The sequence below is a fragment of the Netta rufina genome (assembly GCF_964035555.1).
Source record: "Netta rufina genome assembly, chromosome: 2".
Classification (NCBI taxonomy): domain Eukaryota; kingdom Metazoa; phylum Chordata; class Aves; order Anseriformes; family Anatidae; genus Netta; species Netta rufina.
This window is the reverse complement of record NC_140124.1, coordinates 46042115-46068073: the sequence shown is the minus strand read 5'-3', so window position 1 is coordinate 46068073 and position 25959 is coordinate 46042115. Positions and strand designations below refer to the sequence as shown.

Genomic DNA, 25959 nt, shown 5'->3' with positions numbered 1-25959 from the left:
GGCAGGGGGCAGGTTTTGATAGGGTTAGCTTTGTTTTTGTGAGGGTTTCTGCCAGGGGTGGGCCAGGATGGGCCTGTACTTCAGAGTAGCAGCCAGGGCGGCTTAACCGGTGCGCGCATTCCTGCAGCCCCGGCCCCAGGAATGCAAACTATTTCCCTGGCAGCCCAGGGCTCTGCTTTATCGCTGCTGGAGGCGGCCAAGTGCTCCGGGGGATGCGGTGTGGTGCCCTCCTCGCCTCATCCACACAACGTTGGCCTCCGGGGCCAGCTCGTCCCTCTCTAAGAAGACACATTTTTGTAGTGTGAGAGTCTCACAGTGGCGTGGTTTGGCTCTGTGGGCACGCCACCTGCACTGGGCTGTGTGCAGGCATTTGGTGCTTGAAGTTGTATCGGTACTTGTGACTTTCGTGAGGTCTTTGCACAAACCCACTGCTGCCTGCCTGGTGTAGCCACCCACTCCCTGCACCGCCCTCGGCGTGTGTTTGTCACCGCTCCCCTGTTAAAATTGCTCGGATGCCTTTGTGAGCCACGTGAACCCTCAGCTCCGCTACCAGGAGATGGGGACGAGGAGGCTCAGGGGGATCTCAGCAGCCTGCAAACACTTGAAGGGAGGCGCAGAGGACGGAGCCAGGCTCTTGTGCGCGGTGCCCTGTGCCAGGACAAGAGGCAGCGGGCACAGGAGGTGAGGGACGGGGCTCTCCCTCCTCACAGCCCCCAACCTTCCTCCCCCTTCTCCTCCTCCTCCTCCTCCTCCCGCCGCCGGCAGCGCCCCCCTCGGTCCCGCTGCGGGCTGCAGCTCCTCGGGGCCGCCCCCCGGCTCCGCCCCGGCCCCCGCCTCCGTCCCCGCCGCCTGGGACGGGCCGGCAGCGGCGGGAGGGACCGGCAGGGACCGGCAGGGACCGGGAGGCAGCGGGGGCACAGCCCCGGCCCCGCCGCCACACGCAGCCCCCGGCCCCCAGCCCCCGGCTCCCCCGGCCCCGCCGCGCTGCGGTGCCTCCCCCCCCACCCCCGGCAGCAGCTCCGCGGGCAGAGGGGGGAAAAAAAGACAAAAAAAAAAGAAGAAAAAAAAAAAAAAGAAAAGAAAGGGAAGAAAAAAAAATAAACCACCAAACTTCTTCTGCCGGGCAAGATGGACAAGTACGACGACCTGGGCCTGGAGGCCAGCAAGTTCATCGAGGACCTCAACATGTACGAGGCCTCCAAGGACGGGCTCTTTCGGGTGGACAGAGCGGCCGGCAACAACCCCGAGTTCGAGGAGACCCGCCGGGTCTTCGCCACCAAGATGGCCAAGATCCACCTCCAGCAGCAGCAGCAGCAGCAGCAGCAGGAGGAGATGCTGCTGGCAGCCGCCTCGCTCAACGGCGGGGCCGGCTCGGGCACCCCGCAGCCACGGCCCGGCATGCCGGCACCCCGCGGTGCCCAGCCGGGGGGCGGCGGCGGTGCCAAGCCGCCCTTGGCCTCCGCCACCGGCCCCCAGCCCCAAATGGTGGCTGAGGGTCCCGGCTGCAGCCGGCCGGGCTCCTGCAGGGCTTTCCCCGCACCCTCTGCGGGGGACAGCGGCGCCCCAGCGGGGCGGCGGGGCTGGGAAGCGGAGCCCCGCGGAGACCCCCAGGAGAACGGGGGTGAGGGCCGGCGGGGCGGCTGGGGCCGGGAGCCGAAGCCGGCCGGGCAGAGGTCCTCGTCCTTCTCGCACGTGCGCAGCGCCCCGGCACCCTCGGCCGGGCGTGAGGATGGCGTGCCGGCGGCCGTGTCCCAGCACCGCTCCTCCTCGTTTTCGGCTCCCCTGGCGCAGCCCGCTGCGGGGTTTTCAGCCCTCGCCGAGCCCTGCGGTCCACGGGCCAGTGCGGATGGGCCAGCTGCAGACGGCGGCCAGCTGTGGTACCAGGGTGGCCAGCGGGCTTTTCCAGCCAGCTCCACTCCCGGCGTGGACTACCAGCAAGCTGGCGCCCACCCCGGCCCCGCCGGCCACTTCGTAGCCCACGGCCACAACCACCGGGCCAACGGCGGCCCCGAGCTGGGCTCCTCGCACCCGGCAGCGGCGCATGGGCCATTGACTTCTGACGCACCGAAGCCGCCTTTCAAGGAGAGCATGGGTGGCCTCCATCCCGATGGCGGGCACCAGGAGGGCTCCGGCGCGGCCAAGGTCAAGCTGCCCTGCCAGACCCTCCTTCCGCAGCAGGAGCCGGGGCCGTCCGCGGCGGAGCTGAAGCTGGAGGCGCTCACCCAGCGCCTGGAGCAGGAGATGGACGCGCGGCCCAAGGCCGACTACTTCGGTAAGTGCCGCTGCGGAAGGATGTCACCCGTGGGTCGGTGTCGCCGCGCTTCCTCGGCGGGTGTCCTTGCGGTGTTCACGCCTTCGGGGTTGTGTTTCACAGGTACTGCTTGTGGGTTGTGCTTTTTCTGTTGTTGCCATTCTTTTTTTATGTGATCGTTACTTATCACAGGTACTGGAAGCTCTTCTTCCTACGCTGCTTTCTTCTTAACCCTTAAATTTTAAGCACAGGTAGGGTCGCAGCTTTGGGGAGGACAGTGCTGAGCATGAACTGGAGCAGTGCATTGTGGTGTGTCCATCCCAGGAGGTGCTTTTCTTCACAACATTCACGATTCCCCATGTGCTCAAATCATGTTTGGATGGAAAGGTAGCCTCCTGAAGAGTGGGACAGCATCACACCTACATGATCTGCAGGACTGGAGAAGGCAGCTGAGCCCAAAGGAGGCTTTTTGCTCAGTGGTGCTCGCCCCAAAAGATCCCCAGGTGTGGCTGCACAGAGAGGCTGCGGTGGCCCTGGGCTGTGCGACCTGCGAGGGAGCTGCAGCCGGAGTGGGATTTGCAGGAGCTGGCTGTGCGCGCCTGTGGGATCTCATGGAGAGAAGGTGCTTGGGGCTGGGAAGGTCGGTGGCTTCCCGAAGTTGCCAGGATTTCCCATGCCCCCAGGTGTCAGCCTTTGTCGGCTCTCCAATCAATTCATTGGATCACAGGTATTTTGGAAAAGCAGGCGACTTGCAGACCGAGATGTCGGGTCCACAGGTAGTGCAGCCCACCACCAGAGGTGCTTTGCAATGGGAAGAGACCGCTTACACCCAGGGATATCAGCACGAGCATAGAAACGTACCACCAAACCGATGTAGTACCACAGGACAGCAAAAAGGAGAAGAACAGCGTTTCCTTTCTCCCTGCTGCTCTTTGTGATTTAACAGCAGAGGAGCGAGTCCAGCCCTTTGTCTCTAGGAACAGGAGACCTGGTGTTGCTTGTGCTGGAGCCACCGAAAGCGCTGCTGCTCATGTAACGAGTAACAGGAGCAGCTCTAGTTTGTGTTTCCCTCACCACTTTCGGTCCACGGACACAAAAGCAGAAGCAGGAACAGATTAGAGGCTCCAGCCCGGTGCAGAGGAACCGAGTGCGGCTCGGGCAGCGAGCAGGGTGGCTCGGCAGAGCTCTGCGCGTGCAGGAGCCGCGGTACACGTGGGCTTGGCGCCGAGCTTCGTGGACATAGCTGAAGGGACCGCAAAGTGTTTAGTTGCAAATTGCATAATAAAATGTGTTTCTTGGCATCGAGTGCTGGTCCTCGCCTGCAGAGGGCTTTTGCTGCGATTGTTTGTCTTAATATTCGAGATCGAGCGTGCCGCTTGGCTGAGCTCGGGACCCTACCTCAGGAGTGCCGAGCGCTGCTGGAGAGGAGCCGATCGAGAGCTTGGGCTGGGAGAGAAACCCTGTGGGAGACGGGGTGCAAAAATGGGGAGGTTTGCTGGTTGCCAGCAAAGCAGCTGGGTCGCACCTACTGCACAACCTGCGTGGAAAGGAGGTGAGAAAGCAGGCGGGTGTAATTGGAGGCTGGATTTATTTTTACATTTGTGTGGCGAAATAGGTGGTAGCGCCAGGGGAAGGCTTTTATCTCGCAGGAAACTTGTAGTGAGGGAGGGAGTAGTACCGCTGGCAACACGGCGGGTCCTGCTGGTGACCCCGCTGAGGCCTGGGGAGGGGAAGGAGCGCAGCTGCCTGCTTCCCAGCAAGGTGTTTGGATGTGTTCCTGGCGCATGGTGCGTGAAAGAGGAGAAAGGCAGGAGCGGGAGGGTGAGAAATGAGAAGATGAGAGCCTGGCAGAGGAAGAAGTAGAGCTTTGTGGAGCCTCTCTTGTTTCAGCAAACCCTGGGGTTCAGAGCAGTTCCACGGTCTGCAGGCACGGAGGGATGCTTGTGGAGGTGCAAGGTGCAGCCCCGTGGTTTTACCAGGGCTTATCTCCTAAAGCTAGATGGAGATCTCGATCTGACAGACCATCTACAGTTACCAAGAGCGTTTCTAAGCAATGCTCACAAATGGCTTTCTGACTCGAAATATCTGTGAGGTGTTAAGATCCAACTTCCTTCCTTCCGCCGCGCTGATGTGCTGCAGGTATTTTCGGAGGGCCCAGGCATCTCATTCTGCAGAATACCGGGACGCTGCCCAGCAGAACGGCAGAGAAGACCTGATGAAGCCAGCAGGTTTCTTTTCCCCTCCGCAGAAGCAAAGCTGTTGCCCAGTCTTTGAAACCCTGTGGAGACCTGGACCCCCAGCGAGTATGGATGGGTATAATCAGCCCGAAGGCCGCTGGCACTCTTTCGAAGTCTTACGCATGGTGAAATTTGCATTTTATCACTGCAGGAAGCACAAGTCATTGAACTCTGAGGCAGTCCACACCTGCAGGCTTCACCAAATGCTACTGACAGCAGTGCCCCGGCGTGTGTCACAGGCCACAAGGATAACTCCAGGGCTGCGGAGAGGAGAGTTTCAGGTTAAAACGAGCCTTTTCCCAAGGTTTGATTTACAGCAGCATCATTTCCACTGGGCACCGGCGGGCACGTTCCTCCCTGCCTGCTGCTGGGAGAACAGCACGACCCATGGCTGCGGCGAAGAGGAGGAGGAGGAGGCAGGAGGAGGTGAGTCGTGGTGGAGCAAGGAAGGCTGGAAGGATCTCAGCGCATGGATTATTGTGTGTGCAGGTCACCGAGCTCACCTCGCAGCGAGGAACCGAGCAGGTGAGTGTCTGCCTGGGACGCCCCTCTTCAGAGGGGTGAGTGCACAGGACTCCAGATCTCCTTGAAGCCAGCGTCTGGGGCAGGTGATAGCAACAGACCAAGGTGTGTGGGGAGGCCACGTCCCCGTCACACTGAGCGTGGAACTGACCGGGTGAGGTGAGCCACAGGGAGCTGGCATTGGGGGTAAAAGCAGCAGAACCGAGGGCATCGTGATGGATGTGGCCTGGTGGACTCCTCATGATGGTCTTTGAAAAGTGTGTGGATGCGTTGAGGAGTTGGTTCTCATCTTTGGGAGGGGGGTGGGAAACACTGAAAGGCTTCGTGAGCGCCCTCCTCCCTGTTGGAGCGTGAGGTGGGAGCAAGGTGGGAGAGAAGCTGGTTTGGAGCCCGAGGGCAGCCGGGCGCGTTTCGGGATTAGCTGCGTGCATGCCTGGGCAGACAGGAAAGATGACACCGGAGGTGTTTACATGCGGGCTTGGAGGCTTCTCCCAAATGCAAGCGGGCGTCCTTCAGCACGAATCCAGCCTCCTGGGAGCAGGGGTGGAGAGCTTGCCAAACCGGGGGGAATTTAACTGCGAAAGTAAACACACAGCTGCCTCTGATGGAGAAGGATCAGACTGGCGAGGGAAAGGTGTAAGCGAAAGGAGTGGGATGGACTTGCTCTTCTGAGCCATTCCTGGATGTGATGAGCTAACCCGGGGCTGATGCACCAGGACGTTCATTCTCCTGTCGCTCCCACTGACACAGCACACCGTCACATTTGGCCTTCCGGACTTCACCAGCATTTCTAGGAAACCTGACCAGGAACACGTGTAGGAAAGCTTGGCTATCCTGGACGCTGCTGAGAAGAGGGGGATAAAACCAACCCCGCGGCATTCCCGGTGTGTAGACTGACACTTGGCACGAGGAAATAAATCACGGCCACCTGCAATGGGAAATGCTGCCATTCACCATTCCTTGCTGTGAGTTTTTAGCAAGTTCAGGATGCAATAACAACGCTCCTGGCCTGCTGGGCCTGCCGGGTTGGCAGCTGATTGTGGGTGGTGGCGATGCCACCCAGCGTGGGGACGCGGGGACACAGCCCCCCCCGGCCCATGCGCGGTCCCCGCTGCGCCCCAAGGCTCCCCCGTCGCCTGACGCCGCGTGACGCGGCGGGGAACAGAGGTTTCTTTGTTGCCCCGGGGCCGAGCTGCCCGAGCAGCAGAAATTGGACTGCAGTCAGCAGCTCGCATCCCTCGCCCTTCCCGGCTCCGGCTGCCATTCTGCCGGGGCGCTCGAGTGTGAATTCACCGGCGCTGTGGGCCCGCCGTTCCTCATGCTCGGCGTCTTCTGGCTGCAGGAAAGAAAAAAAACAAACATGATGCCCTAATAACGCCGAACGAGGCCTGATGGTGTTTGTAGGCAAAAATTGCCCTATGCCAAGAAAACCACGCGGAGCTGCTGCGGTCAGTCGGAGCAGGGCAGGGGTGTGCCATGACCTGCCGTGCTCCTCCAAGCTGGAGCTGGAGGAACGGGGCCGTCCCGGCAGCAGGGAGCGAGCCGTGGCGGCAGAAAGAAACCAAGGGGGGCAAAGTACTAAGAATCGCCTCTTTTCCCCCAAAGGATGTTGCTAAAATTACAGCAGAGCATTGTACTTGCAAGATGCCAAGGCTGGCTGCTGTGCTTCCAGTCGCTACCGGGGTGCAATCGGCTTTTAGGAAGTAGCAGGTACAAGTGGACGTGTAACAAACTCCACGCAGCCTTGCCACGGTGCCGTGATTCAGCTGTCAGCCTCGCCGTGGGACATCTATAAATATTTAGAGTGTGGCTGGTTATTACACAGCGGGGCAATTAATTTAACGTGATGTATTTTTCGCCGGCGGCATCACCGCCTTGTTTTACAGCCCCTTCCATCCCTTGCCTTTATCTCCCCCTGTCAGGGGGGGATTTGGGGAGCTAGCCCTTCGCTTTTGTGCTGGGCTACTGCACGTTTGGGACAGAGCACGGGCATGTGTAAAGCCAAATTTTTCTTATTTTGTCTCTTTCTTTTTAATTTTTTTGTAATTCCGGTGTGGTTCAGCTCATCTTTCATTCCCCATCCCGTTCGTTTTCTCAAAATGCTGGTTTCGATAAATCACTGAGATAAATCTGCGTGGCCCGAGAAGAACCAGCCAGTTTGACAGACGTGGTGCCCACGTGTGTGTGTTGGGGGCCTGCAGCCAAGCCGGGCTTTCAGCTCAGGTCTCATTTGGACAAAGCTGAGCAACTCCTCACTCCCTGCAGCCTCCCTGGGGGTTTTGTCGCTGTGTGCTCGGGCTGTGGGCACAGCAGGGCTGGGAGCAGCTCGAGTGCCAGCGCTGCGGTGCACAAAGCCCATCTGGGAGCAGCAGCTGCCTCCTCTTCAGCAAACGTGAGTGATTGCAGAGGCTTCTGGAGCGTTTTGATCCCTGCACATGCGAGCTGGTGGCCGCAGCTCTCTGCTACAGGCCGAGATGGCTAACCAAAGCGGGGCTGCCAGCGCCGTGCTGCCAGCACGGGGAGTCACTTTCCAGCACTTTCCTGCCTGCCTTGGTTCCCTGCCCAGCTCTGACCGGCCCTTTCCAATGACTCCGGAGCTTGCGGTACCCCGAAAGCAGGGAGGCTCTGCTAACCACAGCGTGACTAAGGATCTCCAGCAGGATGAGGTCCCGGAGGGGGAGTCCCACCCTCGGGGCCGCTGCGGAGCAGAGCGAGGGCTTTGTGCCTGCTCTGCAGTTTGCTTTTTGCAGAACGCCCTGGCCCTGCAGCCTGGATGGTCACGGTGGCCTCCATTAGCAGCATTCCCCGGGGTACGGGCGCCCAAACCCTGCTTCTGACCTCTCTTGCCCTCCGTCTCTTGCAGGAACCTGCGTGAAGTGCAGCAAAGGGGTGTACGGAGCAAACCAGGCTTGCCAGGCCATGGGCAACCTCTACCACGACGGCTGCTTCACCTGCGGGGCCTGCAGTAAGTAACCCCGCGCCCGCTCGAGCTCTGCCCTCTGACAAATTCCTCTGCCTCGACGTTTTTCTGGTTCAAGGGGAAAAAAAAAACAAAAAACAAAGGAGGATGCGGTCGTTCACTTGTCTGCCAGCTGGAGGCTGCCGCAGCTGTGTGTCTTTGTGGTGCTGCTGCCTGTTTGTTTGTGAAGAGCTTCTCGCAAGGCACGTAGGAAAGATCCTGGGGATTGGGCCTGCCTTCTGCTTTCTGCTGGGGAGAGGTCGTTTTGTGAGGCCGTGGTTTTTCTGTTTTGTTATGCCTAGCCCCGGAGCTGGTAGCGTATTTTTAGGGATGCGGCTACATCTGCGGCGGCAGCAAAAATAATACTAATCCAGCTGGTGCTTTTGCGTGCGTCGCTTTGGTTTTCCAAGAGGGACTTTTACAGTTTTTGTTTTGTTTTGTTTTGTTTGTGGTGCATTTAGAATTGTAAACTCATCAGGGCTGTAAAGGCTAGTGTTTTATCTGGAGCTGTAAAGTGGGAATAAATACAGCACGATGCGTGAGCTTTTTAATAGCAGCTGAACCTTGAGCTCTGCTGGTTCCCCAGCTGCCCGGCACCTCACCTGGGTTTGCAGCGGAGCACTGGCTGAAGGCAGGAAAACTGAAAAGAAAGAGGGGTGTTTGCACAGGATGGCAGCTTCCTAGAGGCTCAGAAGCCTGCAGCTTGCTCTTTTGTCCTCTCTTCGAATTGGAAATCTTCTCCTGCGGAGAGGATCCCTGGCTGCAGCTGGGCTTTATTTCAGGGACCTTTCTCCCTCCCTGTCCAGGCAGCCTCTGAACTGCCCTTCCCTGCAGTTAAAAATAATCCAGCAGCAGGTTCAAGCTGTCTTAAATTTCTAAAATTACAGCTGTGCAACTGGTGCTTTGGAAATACACTGCAGAAAACACAGTACAGCCCCGCGAGAGAAAAAGCCTGCGTGTGACCAGTGGTCAGGGGGAGCCCTTTTACACGTCCTTTCAGGCAGCAGTGGTTGTCCGCCGCGGGGGCTGGACGGGAATATTTTTCTCATGTGAACGTTGTGGAACAAAAAACCATCTTCATTAATGTCCGAAACCCAGAGAGAAGCAGACTTGAGAAATCCACCAGGTTGCTCCCCAGACGCGCGCTGTGCCTTCAGGGATGTGTTCGCTTCTTTCCTTCCCAGCCCAGCCCCCGGCAGGCAAACAATAACAGAAAGGCCCATAGTATGCAGATCAAGGAAATGACTTCTCCCCTTCCCTCCCTGCTCCCGGGCGATTTGCTGGTAAAAGAGAAGAGGAAATGTACTTCAAATGCTGCACGGTTCTGCGAGCGCTGTTCTCCTCTTTCCGGCCTCAGCGCTCGCTGCCGCCCGCCGGTGCTCAGTCCCCGTGTTCACTTGTTGCTTGGGCAGCTGCACTCGCTGGCTAGCATCTCCTGCGAGTCTTCCCAGCGACATCTGAGTGGAGAGAAAGGCTCTGTGCTGCCCGCAGTAAATGCTGTTGATGTGTTTCAGCCGTGGCACCGGCCCGCTTCCCCTCCCAGTAACCTCTCAGCAGGTGACTCTCAGTGGGTGAGGCTGGCTTAACACGCTGCCCCAGGGGCATTTCTGCAAAAATGGGGGCACACGGCTCCGTGAGCATCACCTAGAGCATAACGTGACCCTTTTTAATCAAGCTGAGGTGATTTCCACCGTGGACAAAGCGCCTGCGGGTCTGTCCCCAGCACGCGCCCCTTTGCAGGCGTCCTGTGGTCCGCACCACGCTACCGCCGGGGTAAATGTGTTGGGATTTGTTTTAACTGCCAGAAAAATACATGTTTGTCTGGACAGCATCGCCTGTCTAGCTGCAAAGCACGTCTCGAGCAGCGTGTGTGGAAACTCTGCTTTCTATCTGAAAAGTAAGTGGGGAGGCTGTGCTTTTTTAAGGTCGAGCGAAGTTCATCTTGGACAGCATCCAGAGCACACTGTCTTTGAGAAGTCAAGGTTGCTCGTGATTTCAGCCCTAAAATCCGTGCTCTGGTAGAACGCTGAATATCTCCCCCCCAATAAATAGCACAAAATTACCTATTAAGGTAAAGCATATTGTCCTCCAGATATTTATATCCGCTGTCTTGCTGTTTTCATTTTAGTAAGGATTTCTAATTTTGTTCGTGCTTGGATTCGTGTCCAAATGGTGCGCTGGGTTCCCAGATACAGAAAGCTGAGAGGGTCTGAAGGGCTTTGGGGTTGCTGGTACCTCATGGTGCCGAATTCCCTGCACCCCCTGTGTCCCGACAGCCTGTGTTCAGAGAGAAATGGTTGGGGAGAGCAATTGGTGGAGCAGAGCTGTGCATTCGTTACAGGGTTCAGTTGTCGGGAAAAAAATGTTCTGTATTATCTGAGCCACTGGCATGTAATGCAGAAAATTTGGCTTAGAGGTCAAAACAACAGATTTGGAGTGATTGCTTTGGCATAAATGTCTCGTTTATCTTGTTGTTTGTTACAGGGCAGACACACAAACAGGGGAGCTTTCTGGAGAGGGGAGAGAGGGAGGAAAAAATGCGGGCTTTCTTTGCTGCTCCAGTAATAAATAATTGCTGCCTTACACAAAGGCCATGAAAGTAGGCTCAAAAAAAGTCCTCGAAAGTCCTCCAGCTGTTTGCTGCGAGCTTCAGGTGTCTGCTCGCAGCTTGTTTTTTTCTCTGCTTGTTAGACAAACCTTTTTTTCTTATCAAATGGTCGGTTACACATTAACCTCTCACGTCTCTGTGTAATCACTAGCCTACGCCTCCTTAGGACGCCAAAACCCAGAGGTATTTCCAGCTGTTGACATCTGTTATTTAACCAGTGTGGGCCAGTATCTGGCCTTACAAATGATACATATTTAATTAGATAGCATCCTTTAACCTGTTGTTTTAGCATTTCCCTCTAGGACTCGGGCAGGCTTATCCCTGCCTGGAAAACAGACCTCTAGCCCTGCTGCCAGTACGCTCGAGAGCACATGGGTCTTGTGCTCATGCCACTTGGTCCTCAGGGGAAACCTGAAAGCTAAAAAAGTGCAAGGGAAGTGTCAGAGATGACTACGAAGGAAATCAGTAGGCGAGGACGGAAGTCAGGAAGAAAGAACTGATTGCAAGGTGGTGTGACAGCAACCTGCAGCAGCAGGACCCACGCGAGGCCCGGATTGTGACCCCTGGGTACAAAGAGGTGGAAATCTGGCACGTTGGCCAGCTTACAGGAGGCGACCTTTGACATGTCTCCATGACTTTTTTTTTTAATCTCAGATTAATGCTGATGTCTGTGTAAGGGTAACAGGCGGCTGTCCCAGTGGCAGAGTCTGACATAGCACGAGCTGGCTGCTCTCTGGCTGGCTGCTACCCTGTGGGGATCTTTTTAAAAATCTATTTCACAATGTAGTTGTGTGTAAAGGTATCAAGGGTCATTTACTAAACGAGGTAGCTAAGGTATCGGGCAGTTTAACTGCGAGCGTAGCCCTCTGCTTGAGCTAATTAGTCATGCTGGAGCGATTATAACACACAACTACTTAGAGCTATGCTGCTCTTGGTGCCTTTGGGCTCATTACCTTGTGTAAGCATGCCCTGTACCGGTGTATAATTCCTGGAACAACCAGGCCATGGTTTTTATTGGGACCAGTAAATAATGCCACAAGCAAGTGCAGCCTAACCCCAGGCAGATGGGCAGACAGCCTTGTCTAGGGGGTTCCCCCTCAGCATGTGCATACATACTCTTCTCTTCTTGTTTCCCTGATGAGAAACATCAGGGCAGCTTCCATGGTAGGGCAATGCTTCTCTCCTGTTCCTCTCCTGGCCTGGTCACAGGGCAGTACCCCTTTCAGGTCTGAGCTGAAGGGTTTTGGCGTGGTGCAGGTGTCCTCAGTTGATATCCCTGCTGAAGAGGTACATGTCCAGCTCACACCTGGCAGAAGCAGTCAGGGCTTTATGAGTAAGCCTGGTGGTTTGTCTCAGGTGCAGGTGTTTTGATGGCTGTAGGTCTGAAACTGTAAGGACAAAATGAGGAAAAAGAGCTGAATCCTTTAATTTTTAATATTTCTTTAATATTTCTAATCTTTCTGGTGCTTTTGTTTTTAAAGTGATTTTCAAAATATTGCTTTTTTGTTAAGAAGGGGCATAAGATTAATTGTGCTGTGAAGATGTAGACGCAGTTGAACAAGGTGCTGGATACCTCATCCAGGCTCCCTTTTCCCCTGGAAGGTTGGACCTAATGACCTTTCGAGGTCCCTTCCAGCCCAAGCTGCTCTATGATTTTAAGAGGTCCCGGCTGCATCTCACAGGGGACACTGCTCAGGAGGCAGAGGCTGCCCCAGCTCCCTCTTCCTCGCCGTGTTGGAGCATTTTGGTGATGATGGGGCAGGAGGACAGCTCTGAGCACCGCCTGGTTTGTACATTTTGGTGAGCACAGCCGCTGTTCCCAGGGCAGACAGCGACCAATACTGGGGCATGGAGTCTGAGATGATAACACTGCTTGTCCCAGGGTGAGTGTACCGGCCCGGGAGCTGCTGGGTTTGCCACCAGCAGTGAAGAGGTGTTGCTCAGTTACACGGCTTGCTGTGGTTTTGCAGAGTTTCCCTTTGAAGAGCCATTTCTGCCTTCACCTGCGGTTGCTTTGCCGTTGGTGGCGGCTAACCTGCTGCTGCATGTGCCAGCACATGCTTTTGGCTTTCGGGCCTCAGATTTCTTTTCTCTGAGTTTTGTTTTTACTATCTCAAGTGTTTTCTGATAGCATGGAGGCTGTTCTGCAATTTTACAATCCAGCTGATGTAGCCGAGAGACTGGTGGTAGCAGGGCTGCTGTCTCAGTGCAGTTTCTTCTGAGAGAGATCACGTCCTGCCCGCAGTTTCACCAAGCCTTTGATCTGAACTGGGTTATCTGCCTGTTGATCTCAGCTGAGCAGACCTCATCTGGAGTATGTACAGGCCTGAGTAACCCTTTCTCACAGCCCCAGTTTCAGAGTGGACAGGAAATACTGATGTTTGTGTCAGATTCGCTGCTGCATCTGACTCTGATGGTGGCCGACAGAAACGTCCAGAAATTAATGAGAGCTCTCTGGTGCTCTGCCTGGTTTGCCACACACGGCAGGACGCCAGCCTGTGTGTCAGCAAAGTCACTACGCACAGAAGGCCCCAAAAAAAGCACGTGCCAGCTGGGGACCCGTGGATCTTGTGCTCGGTGGGCAGCAGGGACTTCTGTGCTGGGTCTCTACATGTGCCCACATGTACCTCATAGCTGTGGCACCGTGAGGGGGGCTGATTTTTGTAATGACGGAGGCTCAGGGCAGTGTGAAAAGGACCCCAGGAGCCAGTCTGGAGGGATTTCTGCCCGGCCCTGTGCTGATACCACAGGGATCTCCCAGATAAGAGAAGCAAGGTCCTTGGTGCCTCCCCACCGAGCCCTGGGATCTGGACATGGCCTTGTACCCTTGTGCTTGTGATCAGCTGCTAAGCAAATAGAGTTCATTTTAGCATGAAGGCACCAGTGACTAAGCTTGAAATATTCTGAAACTGGTGTTTAAATGACCGTGAGGCCATCCTGACAACCCCACGGCGGGGAGGATCGGGCAGACGATGAGCACTACGTAAAAACGCGCGGCCCAAACTTCCTGTCAGGGGAGGGGGCGTGAAATCGTGTAGCGATGAGTGAAGACAAAAGGATTGAAATGCCAGAGAATCGTAACCATCTGATTTTTTTTCAGATGAGGTAGATGGAGGGTGAAGTGAAAGCGAAATGCAGTCAGGAGCTGGCAATTCAAGACATGTATTAGAGCAGCTGATCCTGGAAGTGGCAGGCCATGCATTAACACTCCTGGGTTTACCGAAGGACGTTGTCTCTGCAGTCACTGTGATGCATATTTGAAGCGATGCATATTTAAACAAAGTAATCATCAATCTGTGGTTCTGTAGAAGCCGCTTAAGTTCCTGATACTTCCTCTCAGTGAAGTGACACAGCCTGTGCTGGAGCGCGGCCTGCGCCAAGCCCTGCAGGCCCACGGTCAGGAGTGTCCCTGGTGAGAGGGACGTTTCTCATGTCAGGCACTGTCCTATGCACGTTCATGTTGCCAGAGGAGCCTGGGGACATTGGACATTGCTATGCAATGCTCGCTTTTTTGGCAAATTTCCTTTTTTTTTGGCAAATTTCCTTTCAGCTTTCTGCCAGGGGCTTAAAGAAAAGACAGTTGTGGAGAGGAGAGGAGCTAAAAATAAGCCAAAATGTTCACCTGGTCCCTAAAGAAACTAATGATATCATCCTTCCCTTCTCTCCTCAAAGTGCTCTTGGTGTTAGCACCTCTTCTTCATGGGCCTACATAAAACCAACAGCCAAATATAAAGGATTTTTTAAAGAGGTTCATTTCTTTGCTGGATTAGCATACAGCAGGAGCTGGCGCACCGGCTGTGGTGGTGTCCCTGAAGGTCTGTTGCCATCAGTCTGCACCTGCTAATGTCACGGGGTTAAAAATATACCGGGTGCAGAAAGCCCGGTAAAGGCTTTTTTGTCACCGTGGAGGAATGGCAAGGTGGCAGCGATCCCAGCTTCACCCCCTCTGCTGGGACGGGCACCGCTCCTGCACCAGCCAGGGCTGTTGTCCAAAGCAATGTCCACGTTGTGTGGCTCCCTGCATGTTTTTTCCTCACCACTGCCAGTTTGGCTTTAAGGAGACGTTGCATACAGGTAGAAAGGCACCTGGGAAAATCAGCAGAGCCCACGCTACCACGTGCTTTAAAACCAAAGTGAAGCATTTCTCTTTCTCTTTTCTAAACCGAGCGCTGTGGTTTAGCGGGGCTGCGTTTCAGACATCTCTCACCTCTGGGTAACACAGTGGTCTCCTGCAGAGATTAGTAGGAAACGATGAGTGTGCCGGAGAGGCATGTTTAGGGCCCCTGTGGCATCCAGTGGGCACCCCCTTGGGCTCAGTGGAAAGCTTTTGGGCTGCGCTGGAGCCTCCCATGTCCCTCGTAGCACCGCGAGTTGTTTCCCAGCCTGAGAGTGCCCTCTGGCGTAACCAGCAAACAGCAAAGAGTTTAGTTTGCTGAAGTGGCTTCACATGGCATCCTCCTCTTCTTAATCCCTTGCAGACAGCGTGACTATTTGTCAAAGGCTGCCAAACAGGGGTGTGCCAGAAAGCACCGAGAGGCGAGCTCCAGACCTGTTGTCTCCCACATTTGTAGACCAAGCATCCGATGATGGTATTTTTAATGATTTTTGCCACATGCAGTGTATCAAGTGGGACCTGTCTGGGCCCCAGTGGCTTGGCTCCTTCTGCAGGTGCCTGGGAAGTCCCTGTCACCAGCCCTGCCCCCAGGTCCTGCCTCTGGGCATGCACCTGGGGACCCTTGGACAATCAGAACAAGTGGAGCTGCTCCAGCGTTGGTCTGCATGTCAAACCCCTGCCCCAACAGGGGAAGGGGGCTGCAAAGAGGCAGAAGCAGCGTTTTACAAAGAAGCAAAGCCTAGCCTTTTTTCTCCAGGTCCCCCTTTAGGAGAGCAGCAGCGTGAGCAGCGTTGCCATAGTTATGTGGAACCGAATGCAGACTGAACGCGAGGCATAAACACTAAAGCTGTAGTAAATACAAATCCTGCCCATATGTGGAGTCCTTTCTTGGAAAACATCATCATGTCTCCATTAGGATATTCGTTTTTTAAAAAAATGCTTTTTTTTTAATGTATGTTTGAACGTTCAGACTTTAGTTGGCAGCTGCAGTAATGAACTGGTAGAGAGGGGAGAGAAGAGTGTTCATCTTGTGAACCTCCCTCCTCCTGCCTGGAGCTCGGGGCTGCTGTCAGGATCCAGTGATCAGGGCTTGCCAGTGGCTGCCAGTGAAGGGAAAAGTGGGGTCAGTGGGGCTGGAGGCCAACAGGACCTGTGCTGGAGGCAGATGCTTGTCTCCAGCTCATGGCTGCCCTGCTCTGATACCTTCGCTGCCGATCATTTCCCTGTTACCGCTGTTCAGCACATGGTTTTTGCTCATGTTTTTTACCTGCTCTCTGCTGACTTTTCTCCCTGTGTTATTTTTTTTTTCCTTAGGTCGAAAGCTGAGAGGAAAAGCCTTTTATTTTGTCAATGGGAAGGTGTTCTGCGAAGAAGATTTCCTGGTAAGCGCACAGCTGACCCTTGTGCTCCCACAGAGCTGTCGCATCTCAGCCTCCGTGGGAGATGCGCAGCCTTTCTCCCTGGCAGCTTTGCCTGCATTTCACACAGCTCTAGTGGCCACAGTTTCAGGGTTCAGAGCCCACAGTGATGTCTACTTCAAGGTGTGCTTCTGTTGCCATTCCTGGAGATAAGAGATAGATGAATGGCTACAGAAGAATGAACGAATGAGGGAATTTCCTTTTCCAGTGAACTGTTTTTCTTGGGCATCTTATGGTTATCTTTGCCCTCTGTGAGTTTTGTCTGAGTGTATCTGAGCGTGAAGCAACTCCACGGTCCTCTCCATCACTGCTAAAGATAAGCACCACGACCCTGATGCTACAGAAAATGCAAAAAGCTATAAGCCCCCCAAGCCCTCGTAGATTAAGCCTTCACTGCGACTTGAAAAAGTCATATTTGCCTACTTACTGGAGAAGATTAATGATTTCTATCAAAGAGAAACAGATTAGTCTTCTTTGCACTCACCAGGATATTTTACATAGGCTGAAAATGGAAAAAATGGTTAAATGCATCTGAAGTGTTCCATGTTTCCACCATTTAGACAGGACTGAAACCTTAGGTAGATGACGTGTTGTGCCTGAGGTGTGTGTTCAGTGCATGACAGTCAGTTCCTTGCCATTAGATCATAGCAAGGGCAGCAAAAAAAAAATAGATGTTCAGGGCAAAACATGATTGTAAGCAAGGGCTGGGACAACACCACTGACCTCAGACAATCTTCAGTAGGCGTAGAACAGTGTAAACAAAGGTAGAATTTGGCAGCTGTTGTGATATGAATATGTGGTAAATACAGGTAAGTTCCTGGATTGTAGACTCACGTGGTCAAATAAGGAAGTAAGCTTTATGAATAAGTACCTTATTTGCATTTATGGTATTTACTTATATACTAAATTAACCTTAAATTTAGGACTTGAAAGTTACAGGAACTTATACTTCTTGTAAACACTCATGTCTGTAGAATATTCTCCATGACCCCATCCACAGTTTCAAATACTAAAAAAAACAAAACAAAAAGCAAGCAAACAAACAAAAAACAAACAGTGGAGGGTTTAGTTTGTGTAAGGAGTGCAAAAAGTGGCCAAGCAAATAATGCCAAAAGCTTAATAGCGCCAAATCATGCTGTTGCTTATGCTCTACTAGCCTTGTGAAATGTTAAGCCAATTCTTTTTTGTCCTTGCAGTATTCTGGTTTCCAGCAGTCAGCTGACAGGTGTTTCATTTGTGGCCATTTGATAATGGACATGGTAAGTGATAATTGCTTTAGGAAAAAAAAATCCCACAGCGTCTTAGAAGAATGCATCAAAAGCAAAACATTTTCATATCTGGTACTGTTGTTATCATCTGCTGGTCTGCCTAGCGTGAGATTGGTAGCAGAAAGAAAATCCACTAAGCCTTTTGTTGTTGTTTTTTTTTTGCAAGGATATGAAGCTTGCACCCTGCTGTGTGTGGTACAGAGACTTTGCTCATCCTGTTTTCAGTGCAAGTTGAAAAGTGGAGCCTTCAGCTCTTTCATCCCTTTTTGGGCTTCCCTGGGCAGTGTTTGTGTAATCCTGGGCAGAAGGGCAGTGGCTCTGCAGTGTTCCTTTGCTGTGGGGCGCCGAGCCTGTTTTTCCTAGAGTCAAGCTGTGGGTTCCCATGTACCATGAGGATGAAGCTGCTGCCTTGTCGCAGCTTCGTGTGTGTGCTGGAAGGCACAGGGCTGACATTATTGGGGAGTCGGTTTGACCCAGAGTGTGTGAACCAGTTCAGATCCATCCAGGTCCTTGAAAAGCGTTCAGTAGATGTGTGGACACCCTGATGAAGCAGGAATTTCTCCTTAGCTTCTGACATGTTACCATCCGTTCAGGATTTGCACAGAGGGGATGACATCTTGAGGGGTCATCTGGCTTTCAACCAGCACCAGGCACTATTTGGTTGTGGGTGATTTGGAGGGAGGAAAAGCTCATGATCACAGTGCCAGCAGTGTAAAACTACGGCTGTGGGAAAGAAATGAGGGCTTTCTAGGTGATTAGTTCACAGCACTCCTCCCAGGGTTTTCTAATGCTTGTTGTTAATTATCTTTGCTTGCCCACTTACACTGAAAAGCATTAAAATTGGAAAAGTTGTTTTATATAAAGGTGAATTTCAGCTGTTGAGTTCAACACAGTTTCCATAATGTATGTTAAGTAGAAGGCCAGACTAGTAAGTACAAAGCTCCTAGAAATCTAAAGTGTTATTAGAACCTAGCAGTAGTCATTGTTTCAGCCCCTCACTGATAATGTAAAGAAATACTGCCTTTTGTTGGCCTGGTATGTATTGCTTTGTGATTATGCTAAGTATTCTCCACCGTTTGACTTCAGAAATTATTTTCTTCCCTTTAAGTCCTGTCACTTTTATCCTTTGTGATGCTAAATATCTTGTCTGAGATTCCATAAATTATTTTCTTACCCATGCTAATAATTCAGCTCCCTGGAACCAGGCGATCTGTATTGATTCCAGCTGCCCTTTCTGTTCCTGTTAACTCATTTTTTAGAAGAGATGCCTGAAAAACGACACAGCCCTGCTGATGAGCACGCAGCACTGTCTGGTGCAAAGCTGTGAGTGTATTATTTTCACCTTTATTGCCTGTTCACACACTTTTTTTCTTGTCTCTTGGTTTATTGCAGATCCTGCAGGCTCTAGGGAAATCATATCATCCAGGTTGCTTCCGATGTGTGGTCTGCAATGAGTGTCTGGATGGTGTGCCATTTACCGTAGACACTGAAAACAAAATCTACTGTGTCAGAGATTACCACAAGTAAGGACAAAATATACAGCAGATATAATCCCATCAACAAGCTTGTAATTTATTTTTTTTCAGCTAATTAGGATTAGTAAAACAGATACAGGATTAGAAGCCAGGAGTTTGAGGGAGGGGGTAGACACTAGAAAGTTCTTGATGTCTCTCTTCTTGCCCTGCCACCGAATTCCCGTGTAACTCTGAGGAAGTCACTTAACCTCTGGGCTTCAGGTGCCCTTTCTGCAAAGCAGAGAGAGTGTTTAGTGGTCTCACGGGGTAAGTGTGAAATAGTGCTCACGAAGTGTTCAGTGATGAAAGGAATCAGTCTGCTCCGAAGGAAGGCTGAGAAATCAACGTGAGCTGCTTTTGTGTAGCTGCAGGGCTGAGTTTGGCTTTCAAAGAACACTTTTAGACATCACCACTGAATGTGCAAAGGAAAACTTTTTATCTGGCTTTAAATTAAACAACTGGTAAGTCCACTTAAAAATCACTTGTCACTTGGACTGTAAAATAGAAGAGCTGCCCTCCTGGCTGGTAGTTACAATATTAGAGCAGCATACGTTTTGAGTGCCCGTTTGGCTATCTTCTGCTCCATGCTCCTGTTTTCTGAGCAGACAGGCAGTAATTGTTGCTCGAGCAGTCCCTGGAATTGTTCTGCGTTGTGCTAAGATCAGAATCGCCTCCGTGTGTCACCGTTGCTTTGAAATGACACACATTTCCCTGCAGTTTCATTTATTTATTGTACTCCGTTGTGTTATAAGGCCTTGATGAACCTTGTCCCTTGTGTTGAACTGTCTCTTGGTGTTTTCTCTGAGCTTTCCTGCCCCAGTGCAAGGCAGACAGTTCTCTTAATTTGTTTTTCTCTGGCCAGTCCTGCTCAGTTTCTCCTCATTCTCCCTTTCAGATCTCTTAATAACAGTCAAGAAATTTACAGAGTGTTTTGGTTTTTTTTTGGCCTGACTGAGCAATGTGTGCCAAGCATTACGAATAATCAATCCTAAAATTAATTTATGATCTTGGGATATAAAACATTCCTGTGGATAAATTGCTTACGGCTGTAGCTTTTTGTCTTATCACCAAGAACAAGCAGGTCTCACTTTTTATGTTGATGTATGACTTGCCTTCAATTTCTTGTTTCTTTTGCAGAGTTTTAGCTCCAAAGTGTGCAGCGTGTGGACTTCCCATTCTGCCCTCTGAGGTGAGAGCTTTTTATTTCTTATCCCCTCTGGGGAGGGAGCGCTGTGTCTCGGGTCTTGCTCTTTTTCACAGTTGAGCCCATGTCAAAATGAGTGTTCCTGTGGATGGGGAGAGACAATTGCTTCCTCCAAAGCACAGCCTTTTGACCTAAGCTCATACACAGCCCTTGAAACGTGACCCTTCCTTTGCTTGATAACGCAGCTTATTCCCTCTGGGCCAGGCTGCTTTATTCATCTCCTGCCGAGATTATTTTGCCGTTAGTATCATGTGGGGATACCTCTCCTTCACATAAACACTGGTGGTGTTTGTGTGCTCACTTTTATGTGACCCCTCTGGGACTAACTCCTGTTAATATTTAAGGAGATGGGTCTCTTCAAAAAACAAGGTAAAGTTCTGAGGAATGTGATATACTGAAACTACCAAATCATCAGTGCGTGTTATGGGGTAGCTCTGACTGGTAAACGGAGAGAATGCTACATCTGTGACGTTACATTTTAGAGGATATCTGCAGTGAACCGATGATGAAGCTTTGGTGTAAAAATAACTGTAGGTGGCAGGGTTTATTTGTGGTTTCCAGCCAGCAGCCAAAGTGCATTTGTCCAACATTCATATTGCTGCAGGAACCAATCCACAGAGTGCACTTGTCTGATCCTCCTGTAATCCTCTAATTTCTCATTTGCTTGAATGCTTACAGGGGTCTGATGAAACCATTCGGGTTGTGTCCATGGACAAGGATTACCACGTGGAATGTTATCACTGTGAGGTAGGTCAGCAGCTTTCTAGGGGAATGGGTGCTTAATAGTGTTCATAATTATTATTTTTTAAATGGAAGCAGATCTCCTCCCGTCCAGTGACAGTATATGAGCAATTCAAACTTTGCTCTGTGTGATCCTTAATATCAATGGCTAAGAAATTTCCAGCTTGAGGACCAAAGTCCCAATGGCGATTTCATTCGCTATCCGTAAAGTTATGGGCAAAAAACTAATTGTCACTTTTAAACTTTGCTGTTTATTTGTTAATGGAGGGAATGTGTTGAAGCAGTCAGGCTCTATTGCTGCTTTTCAGAAGCTTTGAGCGCCAGATCACGTTAGTGCATCTGATCCCCAAGTCAGATAGTTCAAAAATGCTGAGGTGATGACTGATCCTGTCTGGTGTATGTTACCTACACTTCCGAAAGAAAGGAATGTGTGGTCAGGGGTGAGGACAGGATATGGCTGCCCAAAAAATCCCGAGAGATGTGAGCTGTTAAACATTCACGCAGGGCTTTCCAGAGAGCCTTCATCCTTACGTAATGTGAATTAAGTGCGTAGATGTCATCTGTCGTTGTGCTTGTAAGGCAGTGGAAAGAAACCCCGACTCTGCAGGTCAGTTGTGCATTAGTCCGACAGCAATTAATCTAATGCAAAGTGGTGAATCCTACCTGAGAGGAAACAGGAGCACGTTTAAAATTCGTGGGGGCTCAACTCACCATGAGATAAAGCTTCTGCAGTAAAACTGCTTAAGACAGACTTGTAAAAGGCTGCCCAGATGCTTTCCTCTCATGAGAAATATTGAACTTATTAGGAAGGAGCTGCTGGCGAGGTGTCTTCTGTCAGAGTCACATCATCCTCCTGCAAGCCAGACCCCAGCTGACACTGGGACATTAACACACGCTCTAATTAAATGTGCATGACCTCTCTTTGCAGGACTGTGGGATGGAGTTGAACGACGAAGACGGGCATCGCTGTTACCCTCTAGATGAACATTTGCTCTGTCACTCCTGTCACCTGAAACACATAGAGAATGGCACAACCCCAGCAGCTGTGTACCAGCATCACTACTAGCCAGCGTGGCTGATATCTGGAAGCCCGGACGAACGGCTTGTTACGTGATCTCCCTCTCCCCACCCTCAGTTGATTTCCTGTGCATGTTTTTCTGCAATCGGCAGTTTTCCTGTAAAAGGATATGAGAGATTTTTGCTGGATTCTCAGAGCCTGTATGCGTGTGAGTTCCAGCTGTATCAAACTATGTCTACTTGACCAAGAATGTGGCATGTTATCTAAGCTGACTGGTCTACTTTTACGTGCCTTTTTCTGCTATCTGGAGATTCCTTTTGGAAGGCTCTTCAGAGGAAGCACAACTTGCTGTCATGCCTATGAACTCAAATCGTGCCGTGCACAATTAAAAAGCCAGAAACTGGCTTGCCTGCCTGCAGGGAACGTTCCTGGCAAGTGTTTCCTGACAAGCACATTTCATCAGATTCCCTGAAGGACATCAAATTATTAATACCAGTTTTTAGACACTCTCTCTCTCTCTTAGTAATTCTTTAGGAAAAGAAAAGAACGGAGTCTGCACAAAATGGCACGCTCAGACCTTCCAGTGAATTCCCTGAACTCTGGTATCAAGTCTGGCTGTAAAAGCACCAACTCTCCGAGCACAACCCAGGCGTGCTGGCTAGCAGCTGGAGGTCGACATCCCATTTCGAACAGAACAAGAAGCTGGGAACAAGCTGGACCGAAATACCCCAGAGACTTTGGGCCTGGGCTACTGCTTGCGTGTTGCTGCAGTACACAGGGGGCAGTCTGCAGTGTCAGAGCCTGAACAGCAAATGATATTTGGAAAGGTTGGGATGCTGGAAGTGTAGACACCAGGGAAATCCATCTTCGTTCTTGCTTGTAGAGCTCACTGTGGAAAAAAGTTCTCCGTATACAAACATTTGCCTGAGGTTTTCACAGTTTGTCCCCACAGCTCAGCCCCAGCCTGGCCACTCCCTTCTGTGGTGTTTACCCAGCACAAAGCCATTTCATAATGGTGCTTATTTAGAGTTCTGGGAACAAACTCAAGATTGTTATGCAGGCTTTGTTATACAGGGATTTAGAGCCCAGCTCCACAACCTGTACTCAGATTCTTCCAGCCACTGGTATAAACAGATTTGCTCACATGAATAATACCAGCTTATCTGAGCAAGGGGCTGGAGAGTTGGGCCCTTGTTTTCTCTTCTGTCGAGCAGGCAGGAAGGCAGATTGTTTCTCTTTGTGAATCCCCTCGCTTCATAGTCAAAGCAGTCTGCTCCCCCGATGTGTGTTGCCTGTGTGACTGGTGTACCTGCAGTGCATGTTCTGTAGGTACGAGTGCTGAGCAGCCCCTCACGTCCAGGTACAGAGCTTTTGTTTAAGAAAAAGCTTTTAATTTAGAGTCTCAGATGCAGTTGGGAGCCTCAGCTGCCCTTGCCAACACATACTATGTAGAAAACTAGTTAAATCCTCTTGTGTGCATGCTAGAAATGTAAATTCATTTCTGATGGATAGAGGACTGGATCGCATTGGTGAAGGTCTCTTTAGTGAGCTTCAGTAAATTAGCTGAGCAGTGGCACTGAGACTCCAGAAATGAGCCCATCCTGAGAACCCGCAGTGGTTCGACCATACACCTTTTCCCGTAGCACAAATGTAGCTAGACGGATGCTTGAACTTCACACACTGCATCGTCAGACTGTGTCACGCGCTCGGCGGGAGCAGTACCTCTAATTCTCAGAGCAGTACCTCTGATTCTGAAAGCAGACCTTCAGGCCAGAAGGACCAAATGCGTCAGCTCCCTACGGCCTTAAATTGGGGCTCCAGGTGCTGGGTAGCAAAGGGATGGGGGCTGGCACAAACCATTATAACCAGTGCTGTGTCGGGTGCAATGAAACACACGAGGGCAGGCTCCCAGTGCCCCCATCCCAGCAGGCGACGTCCGTGGGTACGTATTGCTTGTCGCCTGCATCACGGCTCGGCCCAGGAGCGGTCCAAGGACGTGACGGTGATCTTGGGACTGCCTGAAGGTGCTGGGATGGGAAGTAACGCCAGCTGAACGTTCCTGGTGAATGATTCAGGTAGTCCTTGGCAGGCGGTTCCCCTCACTGAGCTCGATGTGCTGCACTGTCTCCGAGAGACCAGCGACTGCGTGGCTAGCGCTCTTCGGTTTTGGAGCATCTGCTGATGCACATTTTCTGGCCTTCCTTTTGAGAAGATCTGAAAACACTAGCGGGACTGATTCTTTTCTCTGTAAGCAGCGGTTTAAACTGCTGTTTCACTCTTGCAGCCTTCCCCACACCCCTAAAATTAGCGGGAAAGAAGGGGAGGGGGAGATAAGAACATTTTCCTTTGTGGAAAGCCTCAACCAGCCAGTTTGCTCCGAGCTACCTTGCAGGAGCCTCCTCTGAAGCAGTGGAAAGTTCGGCCTCTGCTTTCGCACAGTGTCTTGTTACTCCTGTCAGCCACCCTGTACTCCTCAGCACCGGGGAAACGAAAGCTGTCCTACTTTCAGTTTTGAGGTCCTGTATAAATTATTAAGTGTGAATGCTCTCCTTTTGTGTATTTACCAAGAGCTGGAAATGACAATGTGAAGTTGTTGAAAATCGAGTGTCTGAGTTGATGGTTTGGAAGCTAAAGCATATACCGCACTGCCTTGCTCACCTACGTGTTTTAATGTGTACCGCCTCGATCCTTGGGGATTTCAATTAATTTAAGCCCTGTGTTACTCCTGCCTCCTCTCCGAAGCTGTGGCTATCAGAGTTGATGTCGTGTCCCCCACTTGTCCCTGTCCCTGCAGCCTGCCTGGAAGCGGCTCCACGGGGGAGGAAGGGAGGAGAGGCATCTACACAGCCAGGATTTTCCTCCTCATCTTTGCATCTGCCCATCCTCAGCTTCTGGCAGCTCCCCCCAGCTAAAATACGTGCAGGTAGCTCTCAGGTGACCGTGCAAGGTGCTGAACACCAGCTCCCGCTTCCCAGCTTGGTGAAGTGTTGAGCCAGGACAGGCCCTTTTCAGCTGCAGCTTCAGAGACTTCGCTGGGCCTGCTGCCATGGTCATTTTGGCAAGAAAATAAGATTAAAGCATAATTGGGCAATTCAGAACAGTCCCAGTTTAAAGCTGCTTCTGCAGAAGAATTTTAGAAAACACGTGTTAAATTCTGCCTGTCACCCGGCTTGTTCACATGGGATTTTGCTGTTCACACACACCTTGCCTTTTTATTTACCAAGATACTGACGTGCTGTCTGCTATGAAAAGTCAGTCTAGTCCTTGATTCCTACCCCAGCTTGTTCTTCTGACTTGTTTCAGAGCAAGGGATGCTTGGAAGTCCCTGTGTGCTGGTAATGAGTAGCTCACATGCAAATAGGTATTTAAATGAATCCCCTAAAGCTTGCTTTCAGGAGCCAGCATTTAACAGATTCTCGTTCAGATCGTGCTGTAAAGTTTCTATTATTTAGAATGCAGAAGTTCATTTAAATAGATTTTTGCAAAAAGCCAGAAGAAAAGCCCCAGCTGTAGAAGCAGCAGATATTTTTGTGTATTTCCAATTGCAAGAAGTGTTTTGGGGCCAAGGTGATTTCACAAACGTGCCCTGACATTGAGAGCAGCATTTCCCCTGGCACAGGCATTTGATGAGCCAGAGGGCTGTGGCTCTTCAGCTTCCAACTCCCACTTGGGCTCTTTTAAGACTGGGAAAACCTTTTTTGGGGGGTTAAATGATTTAGCTGGGGGTGGGGAGGAGGGTATATCTTATTTCTACAAACCAAATAGTTCCTGGGCCTGGGAATGGTGTAGTCTTGCCAGCAGTGGAGTGTGTTACGGCAGAGGTGAGGTGAAGCAGGGCTGGTACAGGGCTGCTGAGCCATTCCAACAACAGGGGTCTCTTTGGCCCTCAGGAGAGGAGAGTAAATACCTCCCCGTGCTTTCTCCTTGTGCTGATTATTAGCACTGGGCAAATATTTAGCATCCCTGGGTTTCAGCATTGGGTCTGCTGAGACCTCTGTATCTCCCTGCCACAAAATCATGGCCCTGGGGGGAATTGCAGGCTCTTTCTTCCTAAAGTATTCACTCCCTCTTTTGCACTTCTGAATTTCCCCAGCGATATTGCCAC

At 51.6% G+C, this 25959-nt stretch overlaps 1 protein-coding gene across 1 annotated transcript; it reads left to right on the top strand.

Moving 5' to 3' along the window:
- The first annotated feature begins 862 nt into the window (after window positions 1-862).
- LIMD1 (LIM domain containing 1) lies at window positions 863-24796 on the top strand. The gene is made up of 8 exons (XM_084282476.1): window positions 863-2272; window positions 7874-7975; window positions 16006-16073; window positions 17306-17368; window positions 18770-18900; window positions 20029-20080; window positions 20774-20842; window positions 21765-24796. Exons 1-8 carry the CDS (start codon window positions 1129-1131, stop codon window positions 21900-21902), a joined length of 1767 nt encoding a protein of 588 aa, XP_084138602.1. The 5' UTR covers window positions 863-1128; the 3' UTR covers window positions 21903-24796.
- The last annotated feature ends 1163 nt before the right edge of the window (window positions 24797-25959 follow it).

Excerpts from the sequence above, each read along its gene's own strand:
- LIMD1 (XM_084282476.1), top strand. The coding sequence starts at position 1,129 with ATGGACAAGTACGACGACCTGGGCCTGGAGGCCAGCAAGTTCATCGAG. Across the intron at positions 18,901-20,028 it reads TGTGTCAGAGATTACCACAA|AGTTTTAGCTCCAAAGTGTG; the intron begins GTAAGGACAAAA and ends TTTCTTTTGCAG. Across the intron at positions 20,081-20,773 it reads TTCCCATTCTGCCCTCTGAG|GGGTCTGATGAAACCATTCG; the intron begins GTGAGAGCTTTT and ends GAATGCTTACAG.